The sequence below is a fragment of the Pristis pectinata genome, chromosome 37, assembly GCF_009764475.1.
Source record: "Pristis pectinata isolate sPriPec2 chromosome 37, sPriPec2.1.pri, whole genome shotgun sequence".
NCBI lineage: Eukaryota > Metazoa > Chordata > Chondrichthyes > Rhinopristiformes > Pristidae > Pristis > Pristis pectinata.
Window position 1 is genome coordinate 13,166,382 of NC_067440.1, and position 13,561 is coordinate 13,179,942.

The 13,561-nt window shown below is 49.2% G+C and overlaps 1 protein-coding gene across 1 annotated transcript in view; it reads right to left on the bottom strand.

The window, feature by feature from the left end:
- The window catches only part of polr2a (RNA polymerase II subunit A), a 35,438-nt gene that overhangs the window by 17,548 nt on the left and 4,329 nt on the right, over positions 1-13,561 (bottom strand). Inside the window, exons 2-12 of the mRNA XM_052044704.1 lie at positions 12,437-12,569; positions 10,355-10,491; positions 8,804-8,977; positions 8,130-8,411; positions 6,884-7,045; positions 5,958-6,178; positions 5,250-5,382; positions 4,428-4,552; positions 3,652-3,862; positions 2,435-2,644; positions 2,166-2,334 (exon numbers count right to left, since the gene is read on the bottom strand). Of these exons, the coding sequence (XP_051900664.1) occupies positions 2,166-2,334; positions 2,435-2,644; positions 3,652-3,862; positions 4,428-4,552; positions 5,250-5,382; positions 5,958-6,178; positions 6,884-7,045; positions 8,130-8,411; positions 8,804-8,977; positions 10,355-10,491; positions 12,437-12,569 (1,957 nt within the window). The remainder of the gene's footprint in view (positions 1-2,165; positions 2,335-2,434; positions 2,645-3,651; positions 3,863-4,427; positions 4,553-5,249; positions 5,383-5,957; positions 6,179-6,883; positions 7,046-8,129; positions 8,412-8,803; positions 8,978-10,354; positions 10,492-12,436; positions 12,570-13,561) is intronic.

Genomic DNA, 13,561 nt, shown 5'->3' on the forward strand with positions numbered 1-13,561 from the left:
TGAACTCTTGTAGGGTACACTGCTTCAAGGCTGTTGAAGTATAAACACACCACAGGCTCTCTCCTCCCTTTGACTGGACAGACTCCTGGCAATACAGGCATGGCTCACAGACTGGGAGCGGTGTGCTTCCTTCACTGCCAGGGCACCAGTGGTTAGCATCGTTACAGGACATGTAGAGGAAATGAAATGCTGGCTGAGAACAGAATCTTGAGCAGCAGAATCACTCCCTGCATTGCTTTACCTCCAGAAAGATTCTACACAGCTGTGATGGAAGCACAACCATGTGAGGGAAGGAGGGGGGAAACAAACCCAGCGTCTCACTGCATGGAAGGAGCCCATCTGCTCACCAGATGAATCTCTCTCATAACCCCCACCCCAGCTCTGTAACCTTCCTTCCCAACCACCTGCCCAATCTGATTCTGAACACAATGACAGAATCCACTTTCAGGCTCTGCATTCTAGATCACAATATTGCTTTGCGAAAGGATATGCCCCTCCTGCCCCCTACCCCAATTCCACAGTCTTAGTCCATTACCTTACAGTGGAGCCCAGCTGTTATGAGAAAGTTTCTTTTGCATCTCAAAGATAGAGGTATCCTGGACACACAGTCTTTATACTTAAAAAGGAGAATTTTATTTACAAAGACAGACGCGGGAACAGAATGGAAAGGAACAAATGCACACTCGCACTCGGGTGATCGCGAAACATGAGGGGACTCACAACAGGGGTGAAGTGCACACACGCACGCACACACACACACACACAAAACGAACTAGTACAAATGATCAGGGAACGAACAAATACATTATCTGAACCCCCTGAATCTGGACAAAACGGCTCTATGCTACTGGAAATCTACTTAGGATGCTCCTAGACCCCTGTGGAAGTGCACCCTCTCACCTGTGGTCTCAACCCCGGCAGCAATCAGCAAAAAGAAAGGGTTACACACGTGCAGCATCTTTTATAGGGCTGGAGAGCTGGGTGGATCTAACTCAGGTAATTCAAACAGGCAAATGGTTTGGGGGTCAAAGACAAAGGTGTTGACCAAGGCCAATGGTCAGGCAGACCCAGGAACAAAGGTGCTCTCCAAGGCCAATCCCTAGGCTTGCACCTGATGGGTGGGGTGGAGCCAAACCTTTGATTGACAGCAGTGTCACTTCCGACCCGATAAGCAATGCTATCATCTGACCGGAGAGGTCAGTGTTGTCACTGTCACCTGACAGCCATGGCCTTTCATACTACACCAGCTTAAACAGTTGCTTTTTATTTTCAAGACCCGGGAGCCCTATGACATGGGTCAGGGAGAGAGAGGTTAAGGACCAGCCAAGGTGCCGTCAGAAGTCCTGTACACTCCAGCAAGATCCAGGTTCCAGAAGTTTTTCAATAAACCCCCTCTTCACAATGAATTGACACACTCCTTAAACCCATGCACTCCTGACATGGATTCTGAACTGCTTCTCGATGGTTTACAGAGTTGAGAGCTGACAAGTGCACCTCAATTTCAAAGCATTCTGAGACTTTGTGGCCCATCGTACCCCTGAAAGTTTTCTTTCCTGTACTGTTTCTCTGCCCCTTTCCCATGTTTCATTTTCAAATATTGATCATTTCCTTGGCTGGAAGTAGAACATAGAACAGTACAACACAGGAACTGGCCCTTCAGCCCTGAATCATTATTTGGCTTTTCAATATTTTACAACTCTGACAGTCTTCAACCTGAGAAGTTCTCTTCACACATGCAGCCTAACTTGCTGAGTATTTCCAGCATTAAATGTTATTCCCGCCCACTCCCCCCCCCCTTTGTTTTTAAGCAGACAATTACTTGTCCAGTCAAGTTCAGCGAGTATTTTGATCGTGACCTTGGCCAAACTCCAATTACTAGATCTCCCTCACTGACTGTGGACAAGGAAGACCCCTGCAGATCAGACTCTGTAGCAGCCAGTTAACCTTCTCTGCTGGTCAAAAACAGACAGCCAGCTCATCCCACCTCTCAGCACCAGGGCCATACTCCTGCATGTCACAGCTTTTCAAGTACAATTTAAATGTGAGTGTTTCTGCCTTGTGAGCAGGTTTGAGGTGCAGAGTTTTCGCACAGGTCAGGTTAATAGAAAAAGGAAGACCACAGTGCAGGGTCAAGTATCCCAGCCATAATTTAATGAGCACCTCACCTTCAATCAGCAACCAGTTGTTGATGACAGTCTGGATGTTGCTGTAGAACAGCCTTGTGATGTCGTGACCCATCTCCAGGAAGGTGATGTGTACCAGGGATCCGGCTGAAGTACCCAGCGACTTCTTGCACAGAATGCCCATGATCAGCTCCCCATTCTCCACAATCACCTGCACACAAAGTGGGGGGAAATAAAGAAGTCAGGCAGATCAAACCCCTTACAAGGCTGCAGGGCCCTTCACCGAAGCCACACCAACACACAGGCCTGACCTTGGTGTCCCCTGGCGAGATGTGCTTGTAAGGGCCATTGTCCTCGTCATCTGGGTGAGTGCTGTGTGTCCGGATGCAGTTGATATGCCCTGGGATCACCAGTGTGAAGATCTGCTTGCCGGTCCACAGGGGCCGAGGTTTGAGGATGGATGGCTGAGGCACCTTGCCGTCCCAGGTCGAGAGATGCATCAACAGGTTCATCACTTCACCCTGGAAGGGAGTACAGGGTCAACAACTTACTGCAGTCAGTACACTTCTCTCCTCTCCTCCCTCCCCCACCCCCCACAGACTCCAGGAAACCCTCCCGTGCATGAAGAGCAGACTACACCACCCCAACAATATTACATCTTTAGCAAGTACAAGACTAAAGACCTGGATGCAAATACAGTGCCTTCGTAGCTGAGACTCTGCAGGCTTAGGTTTGCTGCAGGACAGAGATCTAGGTTTCTACCGGCCTTTAGTCTTCCTGACATTGGCTCCTAATGCATCCCCCCTTTCCCCCCCAACTCCCCCAGGCTCTCTGCCTAAGTTATTACATTTTTTTGATAATTTAAATAGTTGTGTCACAGGGATGTTGCTGCCCTGAAGAGGAATTCTCAGCACCCCATCCTCAGCACATTCACAAATCCACACGCAAAAGATGCCGAAAAGCTGTGATCAGGCCCGATCAGGCCGCTGATGGAAAGTGTGATGATTTATTGCAGTCACTCTGCACTAATGCTGCCAAGGGGTTTGGGTTCTGAGGGCTCCAGTTCTGTGGACACGAGCTTCCCCCGGGTACTCCAGTTTCCTCCCACACCCCAAAGACTTGTGCGTCGGTAGGTTCACTGGCCACTGTAAATTGCCCCTAGTGCATGGGTGAGTGGTAGAATCTGGGGGAGTGGACAGAAGATTGGGGATTTGTGCAAGTGGATGCCTGGGTGGTCAGTGCAGACTCAGTGGCTGAAGCTCAGTGCTGTGGACTCTGGGAGACTCAGGGAATTGGACTGAGATGAGGAGCAATCTCTTCATTCTGGGGTTAGTGAGGACTACAGCTGCTCAGATGCAAGGCCAGGACTGGCAGCTTATTGGATACTTTGCTAGTCGGGGATCACAAAGACCGGGCAAGGAAGAGACGACAAATTAAGAGAGAAGGTTTTGGAGGACCAAAGGGTACATTTCTGCTCTAAGTTATTTCAGCAAATCTGAAGTTGCAAATTCATTTAAAAAAGCCTTACCCGGCTCATGAAAACATCTCGCTTTGTGAACTTGCGCACAGCCGTCAGTGTGTCCTGCACAATACCCATGACAGGCCTGTTGGACTGTGGGGTGACGATCATCCTGGGCACCATGGCCAGCTCCTGAATCTCTGCCCGCGTCTCCAGGGACTGAGGCAAGTGGAGGTTCATCTCATCACCGTCGAAATCCGCGTTGTACGGCGTAGTCACACTGCAAGGATCAACAGTTGATATGTCCGAGGGAGAACAGAGCCCATTCTCCGTAAGTGGCACACCTCATTCTGCCAGGAGCAGCACACCATCACATGGTGCTGAGTGCCCGTGGTGTAGACCGCACATTGCCCTGGCACCCTGACCCAGCACACCCTGACTGTTCAGTCCAGCTCCCACCTGCTGGTTTGCACTGCTCAAATTGCAAGGGTCTTGAATATAATGTTGCATCTTTTAAGTAACTGGATGTACTCTGACCACACTTACTCCACTGGCACACTCCATCTGTTAGTAACAGCTCAAGTGGGAAACAGGCACTTCAAACTTTTGCCTCCCAATTCTGCACAAGAACAGAATGTCAGCCAGCCACTCGAGCCTGTTGCATGGGAACTGGAGAGGCCATTCAGCCCCCCTGAACCTATTCAATTGGGCCACAGACACCCAAGTGTCTTGATTGGCTAGTGGTGCCAAGCAATGCAAACTGTGTAGAAAGGAGAGCATGCCTCCATCAGCAACTGTTAAACCCTCCCCACACAAGCCCAGTGAGGGAAGGGTCAGACACTCACCTGAGGTTGAGCCGAAAGGTGGACCAGGGTAGGATGCGCACCTTGTGCCCCATCATGGACATTTTGTGCAGCGTGGGCTGTCGGTTGAAGATGACGATGTCACCGTCACACATGTGCCTTTCCACCTGCAATGGACGGACAAAAGGGATACTGTAAGCCGCAGGCAAGGCGGAACACAAGTGAAACGCCTCTCGTCTCGACACAGTTGCAAGCCAACTCCTTCACACCAACGTGAACTATGAGAAGCCTCACATGCTCAGAGGTGGAAGTAAAGGACTTGATTCCCACAAGTTAGGGTTAGGCTAAACGTAGGGGCTGGAGGGTGGTGGTGTTTTAGTTGGGGGTGGGACAGGGTGAGGGGAAGAGGGTGTAATGATGGACAACCCCCCCCAACCCAGGACTCACCACTGCATCCCCTCCCCCAGGACACAAGATGAAATCAGGGGTGAACAAGCTGAAGGAGCACAGAATCAGGGGGATGAGGGGGTACAGAAGGTTGTAACGATAGGAGACAGTTAGGGTCATGAGGTACTGGGACACGGATGAGAACACTGAACTGCTGCCAAAATCTAACAAAGTATAAAAAGAAGAAATGGAAAAGCTTTGGGGTTCTGGAGCTACGCTTGAGCAGTCTCTTATGCAAGCTTCCTAAGAAAATGGAAATGGTGTCTGGTTGGCAACGGAGCTGTAAACTCCCATGTCAAACACATGCTCTAGCACAGTTCAGACTGGACACTACAGCTAAACAGTAACAGTACAACTGCACTCTCAGCTTCTGATCTTCACTGGGAACCAAGGCCACCACTGGAATTATGCACTGACCCTATATCCAATTTGGAGGTGGAGGTCGCTGGGCTTGGGATGGAAGCGTAGGTCAATTCGGTCGCCGTTGTCTCGGATGATGTATTTGGCACCGGGATACTGGTTGTTGCCTCTCCTCACCAGTTCCTGGAGTCTGCACAAACACCGAGAGATAAGCATGTTACAAACAGCCACAACCCTCTGGACAACTTGCACCGATTGCCACTGGAGGTGGCTGGATTTGAACTCCAATATGAATGTGGTCAAAAGCCAATCCTCTGAAAAGCAGCAATTTAATCTGTTCAATCTCAGTCCTGTAGCTAACAATTCTTGAAGTTGTATTTCCCAGTTTTATTGTGTTTTCTTTCTATTGAATCTTTCTTTCCTTGTCCATTGGTCTTCCTGTACTGAATTTAACTCTCAACCCTGCTCTCCCTCTTTCTATTGCTGTATCCTTAAATCCTACTGATTAAGGATTTACAGCACTGGCCAATCACCAGGTTGCAGTCCCATCATCAGCAGCTTGACCACCCAGAGTAGATTGCGAAGCCATTCCCACCCAGCAAGGTCTGAGCTCGATTTTCTCTCACTGCACCGTTATATGAACATTGAAGGCCGATGGCACATTCTGCAAACAAACATGATCATGAATCCCCAACCCCCAGCACTTAAGCCAACCATAAAGAACAAACCTAAAGTTGGCCGATGCCACCGCCTCACTAAACACACCTGTCGATATTGAAGGGAGTGACGATTTCGGGGAAGGTCATGTTGGCGGCAATCGACCGCGGCACGCCGACCTGATCAATGGAGAGGTTGGGGTCTGGTGTGATGACGGTACGTGCCGAGAAGTCCACTCGCTTCCCCATCAGGTTACCACGCACGCGGCCTTCCTTCCCCTTCAGCCTCTGTTTGAGGGATTTCAGGGGACGGCCTGACTTTTGCATTGCCTGAAAAGTTTTGAACAAGAGACGAAATTCAGAATCATGCAGCTGGGAAGGGAGCTACCTGCCCCGACTCGACAGCAAGGAGACAAGGCTCCCACAAGCTCTGCCACCGCTCAGCATACCAGCACCCGACAGCAAAATTAGCAGAGACAGAGCAAATCAGCATTTACAGCATTTTTCACATCAAGACGCACTTTGCTTTCAGGACAATTTCCCAGCTGCAGAGATCAGCAGACTTTGTGCATACCGTTATCCCATAGACAGCAATGTCCAAATGAGCAGGTAACTGGTTTTGGGGCCGTGGTTAAGTACTGGTCAGGGCAACAGGAGAAGTCGACAACTGCCGTGACAGTCCAACATTGGGGGAGGTGACAGAGCCTTTGCTTAAATTCACATTCAGGGGAGAAATCTGTACAGCGCTCTCCTGATCAGCCACACATCACAGCCTGGAGTGGGGCTCCCAGCAATGGACACCACTGGCATAATGCCAGAAGCTGTTCTTGTATTTAACAGGCTACCATCCTCTCTCGTATCACAAGAGGCCCATTCTTTCAGAGTACAGAGCCACCTCCTGTGTGCCAAGCATGGATCAGGAACAGGAAGTTGTTGGGGAGATCAGTCATGCATCAGAGCATCCACCCCACCTCCCGACAACAGGTACGACACGTGCAAGCACACTCGCATCTCACCTCTCGCCCTCTCACTTACCCTGGGGAGACCAGGCAGCTCATTGTCCACCATGGTGGCCACGTGGAACTGCAGCAGCTTGACGTCCTCGGCAATGACATGAGCCGCCGCCCCGTTCTGCTCATTCCGCCGCAGCTGGTTGTTGATCTTCACAATGTCGGCCAGCTTGTGCGTCAGATCATCCTGCAAGCGAGACGCAGGTCGGAGTTACAACAGCACGTGAACCACGCCCTGTCACCATCACCCTGTCCCCTCTCCTCTGAGGTGCAGAGCAGAGAGTCCCAGTACCCTGCCCAACAGGCCTGCAGGTGCCTCTAGAGCCATCTGTCTGTGGATGGTGTTAGAGCCAAACTGGATCTTCTTCTTCACCACCCACCACCACATGCTCGGTAACCCTGGCTAGTTCTCCCTCCTCCCCAACTCAGACCGGTGAGAGGTGGAGGGGTTGGTGCAGGAAATAAGGAGGGCAACTAAATAACACTCCCAGCATTACAAATTAAGCAAAGTGTAGTAAAATGCTGGAATCACATCAGTGGAGAGGAAAATGAGTTAACGTCTCATGTCGATCATCTCCCAGAGCAGAGTTTAGAAGCTCACATGAAAGTTGGAGGCAAAAGGTTGCAGGCAACCATTCAGAGATCCCAATGGTTTGGCAACTGACACACCAGGTAATGTTTCCTTTCAACTCTCAGGGGGGTGGGGACGTTTTCCACACTCCCATGCTCCGTTTCAATTTGGCAGGTTCACTGAAAAATCCATTTAACACTGTGTAACATCTACAAAAAGGCTGGGAGTACGAAGAGAAATAACAACAAATAGTCTGGAAAATCTGCCAATCCAGGTCATCCAAAATCTTAGGCATGCCAGGTTATTGGAGTTTTACTGTATTAGCCATGTTTGTGAAGGCTAGATTACATCTGGAGCTGATGTGTCATGGTCAGTGACAGTGACCATGGAAAGATCTGAGAATTACAAGAACGATTTTAAGCTTAAAGAACCTCAGCTGCTCAGAAAGGACCAAGAAGCCTGGTTAACTTCAGAGGGACTGGACAGAGGCTGGTAAAGAGCTCTGATAGGAATGTTCTCTGCAGAGTATTTTCCCTTCAATTATGAGCTGCAGGGGAAGGAAATCTTTGGGTCCGTACTCACAAGCAGGGTGGTCTGATGAGAGTAGCTGCTCTTCCTTGCCCCAATACCCATCGTGTTGACATACAATGTCCCCAGTGCTTCAGTTTCCAGACCCCACGTCACCCAGTGGAATGGGTACCTGGTTCCTCGCGGAGCCCTGCATGACAACAGCTGGACGCACAGAGAGAGGTGGCACAGGGAGGACGGTCAGAATCATCCACTCGGGCTTGGCGTACTTGGGGTCCATGCCTAGAATGATGCACTCCTCATCCGTGATGCGCTTGAAGATCTCATACACGCGCTCTGGGTTCAGCAGGATCTTCTTCTCCTGCGAGTCCTCATTCACGTGCTTCCACTCTGCGTACAGCTCCAAGCCCACCCTCCGAATGCGAGGCTGGTACCGACCACAGCCCCCGTGACCCTGGGGAGGCAGGAGAAAAGCACACAGGCGATGATGCTAAATCACAGCAATTACGTGGGGCTCCACAGCAACCACCCTTTGAAAACGCAAAGTAGAGGATCCTTAGGTTGTTGGAAAACCAAAACGGCCGTCAGATTCTCAACCTGGAGATCCAATTGGGAATTCACGGCCAATTTTTCACCCAACAGGTTGGGGACCTCGTTACCACAAGGAGTGTCTGGAAGCCACAGTCAATGGCAACTTTCAAAAGATGGAATTGGATAGGAAGACTTGGAACGTCTCCAGCAAGGAGGTGTCAATAAACCACATGGCCCCCTATACTGTATGCACCTGACAAGATTACCTCTAAAAGGAGGGAGGGTTACAACCACCCAATCCCACCACTCCATTACCTTCTCCTTGGTGAGGTCCTCCTCACCCTCTTGCTGCTCCACTCCGAACTTGTTGTCCATTTCCTCTCCTCCCTCACAGATGTTCTTGCCCTTGCACAGGTCGTATACATGGGTCAGGCGTTTGCGTGGCTGGCCTTTAGACTTGATCAAGATGTCTTTGATTTTAGGATTATTCTACAGGGAGAGAGAAGTAGGAAGAAATTCCTCTAAGTAAACCACACAGATGCAGGCATATTGTCACAAAGATTGTCCTCCATGTTTTATGGCACAGGTAGGATGGGCCGAACAGCCTTCAACACATCATTCTAGGAAAACGGGAATGCTGAGGTTCCAGACCATAGGTAACAGACTAGAGTGGGGCCCATGAGATATAGGAGCAGAATTAAGCCATTTGGCTCAGAGTCTGCTCTGCCATATAATTGTGAACACCCCTTTGTTCTGAGGCTGTGCCCTTGGATCCCAGACTCTCCTAATAATGGAAACATCCTCTCCACATCCACTCTATCCCGGCCTTTCAGTGTCTGGTAGGTTTCAATGAGATCCCTCCTCATCCTTTTTAACTCTGAGTACAGGCCCAGAGACATCAAACGCTCCTTGTATGTTCAGACTTTCATTCCCGAGATCATTTTTGTACAGATTCCTGAGTGAACTCATGGCCTGTCAGCCACATACACCTGCCTCTTGATGGCATTAAGATTTCAGGGTGGCAAAGACCTACCAAGCTGGCCTCAACATTACGTAGGTGTGTGTGGGAATAAAACTAGAAACACAAAGTGATTGCAGTCTCTATCTGAACCTTGGCAATTTGAGGCATTGTTTCAATGGAAGACAAATAAAAGGCTGGGACAATGCTGATTGCCCAGGTCCACGTGCACAGAATAAGCTACTTGGCAGGAGTCATCATTGGCTGCAGTCCAGCATTACAGAGACCAGCAAGAGAGGACAGGAGAGGGGAATCAATCTGAGGGTTGTTGGGAGAAGAGCACAAACAGAACACATTGGCTTAAAGACTGGAGACAAATTTCATTTTGTCTGTGGTGAACATCTATCCCGCACCTAGCACTGCTAAAACAGTATTGAAGCATTGAAGGAAGTGCATGGTGGTGCAGCTAGTAGTGCTGCTGCCTCACAACTCCAGAGACCCAGGTTCAAACCAGACCTCCAGTGCTGTCTGTGTGGAGCTTGCACATTCTCCATGACCCCAGGAGTTGCCCCCAGGTGTTCCAGTTTCCTCCCACATCCAAGGAGGTGTGGGTCAGTGGCTTTATCGGGCGCTGTAAATTGCCCCTAGTGTTTTGGTTGTTGGTAGAATCTGGGGGAAGTGGTGGAGAATAGCTAACAGGTAGAATTAGTGAGGACTGGGAGAATGACAAAGGAGGACATCCGACATCTTGGTTCCAATGTCCTCCCATGTCGTAAGATGTGGAAGTATGGAAATATGGGAAGCTGGATAAATCCAAGGGAGAAGGGAACCAAGGGGAGATGAAGCTCACATCCCACCAGCCTGTCTCTGTGCTCCAGGCTCATGAATAGGAGTAAATCACCGCTTACCGAATCCACCAGCAGTTTGGAGCAGAAGAAACAGACGCAGCGCAGAACTTTCATCGTCTTCGTCAGGAAGCCAACATGAAAAACTGGCTTCGCTAGCTCAATGTGTCCAAAGTGACCTGGGCATTCGGTCATGTTACCTGCAAACACAAACTAGATCAGGTGGTGGTCCAAAGCCCACATCACCGTACCCTTCCCATGACAAGTGAGGTGAAACAATGCATCGGGTGTCAGAAGACGTAGAGAGAGGATGCAATTTAGATCCTGACTGATCTGGCACTTGGATGCACCTACCTGCTTTGGTCTGGTAACTCTTAGTACCCTCACCTCAACTTTAAAACTCAGCTTTGAATGTTTTAATTCACCTTTTATGCTTGTTTGATGCCCTCACAAAGGAGTCTTGGGATTTTCCAATGATTTCTGACACAAAATGATGGTAATTCTCTTGGAAAATTGAGTTTTAGTTGGCATTGGAAACCCTCCCCATTACCACCGCACCTTCCCATGCCCTCCAACTGGTCAAGGGGGAAACCCATAACGATTAAGTGTCACACATGTATTAAGACAACAGCAGATTGAACCAATGACAAAGGGCTAGTTGAGAGCAGGTGGTTTCCAGCAGAGACAGGGTGGTTTCCAGTGAGGGAAGACAAGCCCCAGATGCTGCACTAAGTGGACAATACAGGGACAGTGGATTGCTTCATACTCTTGACATCCAAAACAGCACATTTTGCTCAGGGCCCATATTCTGTTGAAATCTGCTCTCGTTTCCTTTCCCCAGAGTGTGAAACAGATTTCTGAAGAGTTAACCCTTTAAAGTTGGGATGACGATTCAGTTAGAAGTAGCTCCAAACATTGAAGGATTAATAGTCAGTCTGCCTGTGCACAAACTCAAGGGATAGGGCAGCAAATGGACTCTCAACACCATTAGTGCAGAAAACACAAAGTGCTCCACACAGATCACTTCATTGGGACATTGGAACAGTGAAAGATGAAACCCAGCAGAATTAGCTAGCTTTCTGAAATGACAAGAGGGATAGAATAGCAGAGTGGGTTGTCTGATGTCTGTGCTGTCATCAGACAACCTGCTCAACCTTAGGATGACAGCTCAACAATATAGTCCAGCAAAAGTTCTGATTTGATGCCCTCGATGAGGTCCTTGTGATTGGCAAGGTTTGCCACCCTTAATCACCTGCCTTGGGAAACTTGCATACAAGGCCACAACCTCAAACCAAAAAGCTGGATGGTATTTTCACATTCTGCACCAGCTTCCATCAAGCATTGTTTGCCCACCAACTCTGGGCAGGGTTGACCTACACTGGCTTCCTTCCCTGCAAGGTCACATTCAAACACCCCGTGACATTCTTGCCAAGCTCCATAAACTGGGACTGCCCAAGTCAGACTTCTCTCACATCTCCATTTTCCACCACTGGCAGGAACGCCTCCGTATGCCCAAACCCCCCCCGAGTCCTGGAACTTCCTCTTGAATCTATTTCTCCTCCAAGATGCTTCCTAGAACTGGCCTTAACCTCCTGTTCTTATACGACCTGGGTGCTGCTTTGTGTTCCTGTGAAGTGAGCTACATAAATGCAGGCTCTTTATCCCTTAAGATTGCCCCTTGCCAATGCAATATTGCACAACGTTACATTCTCTCCAACCCTTTATTAACACTGGTTAAACAAAGCAGTGACGCAAGCACACAGTTTTGTAGACCATTTAAGATCCCACTACCCTATTGTATTGAAGTGGGACTAGAATGGAACTCAGGCCCAGAATAACAGCAGATTGGTGTGGGTCCCTGGAGACCCAGCCTCACCTCAGAGCAGAGACACCAACTATATTTAAATCGTAATCCCTTCAGCGACATAACGTAAACAGAGACTAATTGGATCCTGTCCCTTAATAAACACCACCATAGGCAGAATAGTGATTCCAGGCTTCTAACAGCAGATCAATTAGGTATTGTGAGGATAGTAAGTGGGGTAAACAATGTTAAGGGAAGTGGAGTGGGCTTGAGACATCATTCTGTGTGCAGCATAGTTGGGTATTGTGCAGTTATCTTCCCTCTCCAAGTAAATTGCTTACCTGCACAAGTCTGGCACCTTCCGGTTCTTTCGATCACACCTTGCCTGGGGTCCATCAGGCCACCCAGCTTTGGGCGGCCCCCCTCCGTGGTCTCAGAGTACTTTATTCCACCTTCAGTCACAGACATCCGTTTCTGGGAACAACAAGGAAAACATGAGACACTTTCTCACTCACTGCAGTGAGGACCGTGCCACTCAACGGTTCTTGTAACCAAGGGAATCTACAGCCTTCAGCCTCAACACTGGGTTCAATGCCTTCAGATCAAAACCACTGCATCCAACAGCAGGTTCTGCGGTGGACTTTACACCTCCCCGGGTGCATTTGAGGTCATCATGCCTTTCACTTTCATTCCTTTATTATTTAGGACTTGTACGCTAGCCTTCCAACAGCTTCCCCTCACCCACTTGCCACCTTATGCTTGCACTGTGGCTGGCTGTTCTTCAAATCGGGCCAAAAAGTCACAATTAAGATGTCCCACACATTTTTCTGGCCTGTTTCTCCCCATCTATCCTGGAGCAGCAGATGTATCTTTGGACAGGCCAGTACCTGAATTGCACAGCTCCACAAAGCCAACAATACGAGAAGACAACAGGCAAAGGGCAAGGTTTAACCAAGGATGGAGAAAGGCAACCATCAGCCCAGCTTTCAGCACCCACTGGGAACACTTCCCCTTTCGGGGTCCAGGGGCACTTTTCACAAGGGGTATCAGGCCACATGAAATGACTGAAAGAAAAGTCAAGTGTACTGCTGAAACATCAAGTGGATCAACAGACCTGCCAACACAACCTTTGGGCGTCAGGCACACAGGAGTAAACCTTTGGCACTGTCAGAGGCCCAGATGCTGCTATTCTGCAGAGCAAGGGTTTTGGATAGGAAGCCAAATCCTTGGAGAGCCAGAGAACAGAGGAACCATCTTCACAGATTCTCAGCTCTGGCTTCCAGGATATAATTGAATGCACTCAGAAACCTCAGCTTCCCTTCATGGGAGGACAGTCAGTCCAACAGAGCCCACACCCAGCCCACTATACCCACATTATCCAATTCACCCCACCCATGTTACAGCAGGAGACTGATGTGTAACAGGCTGTAGAGACCATCATGTCTACTTCTGGCATAATCTAGAAA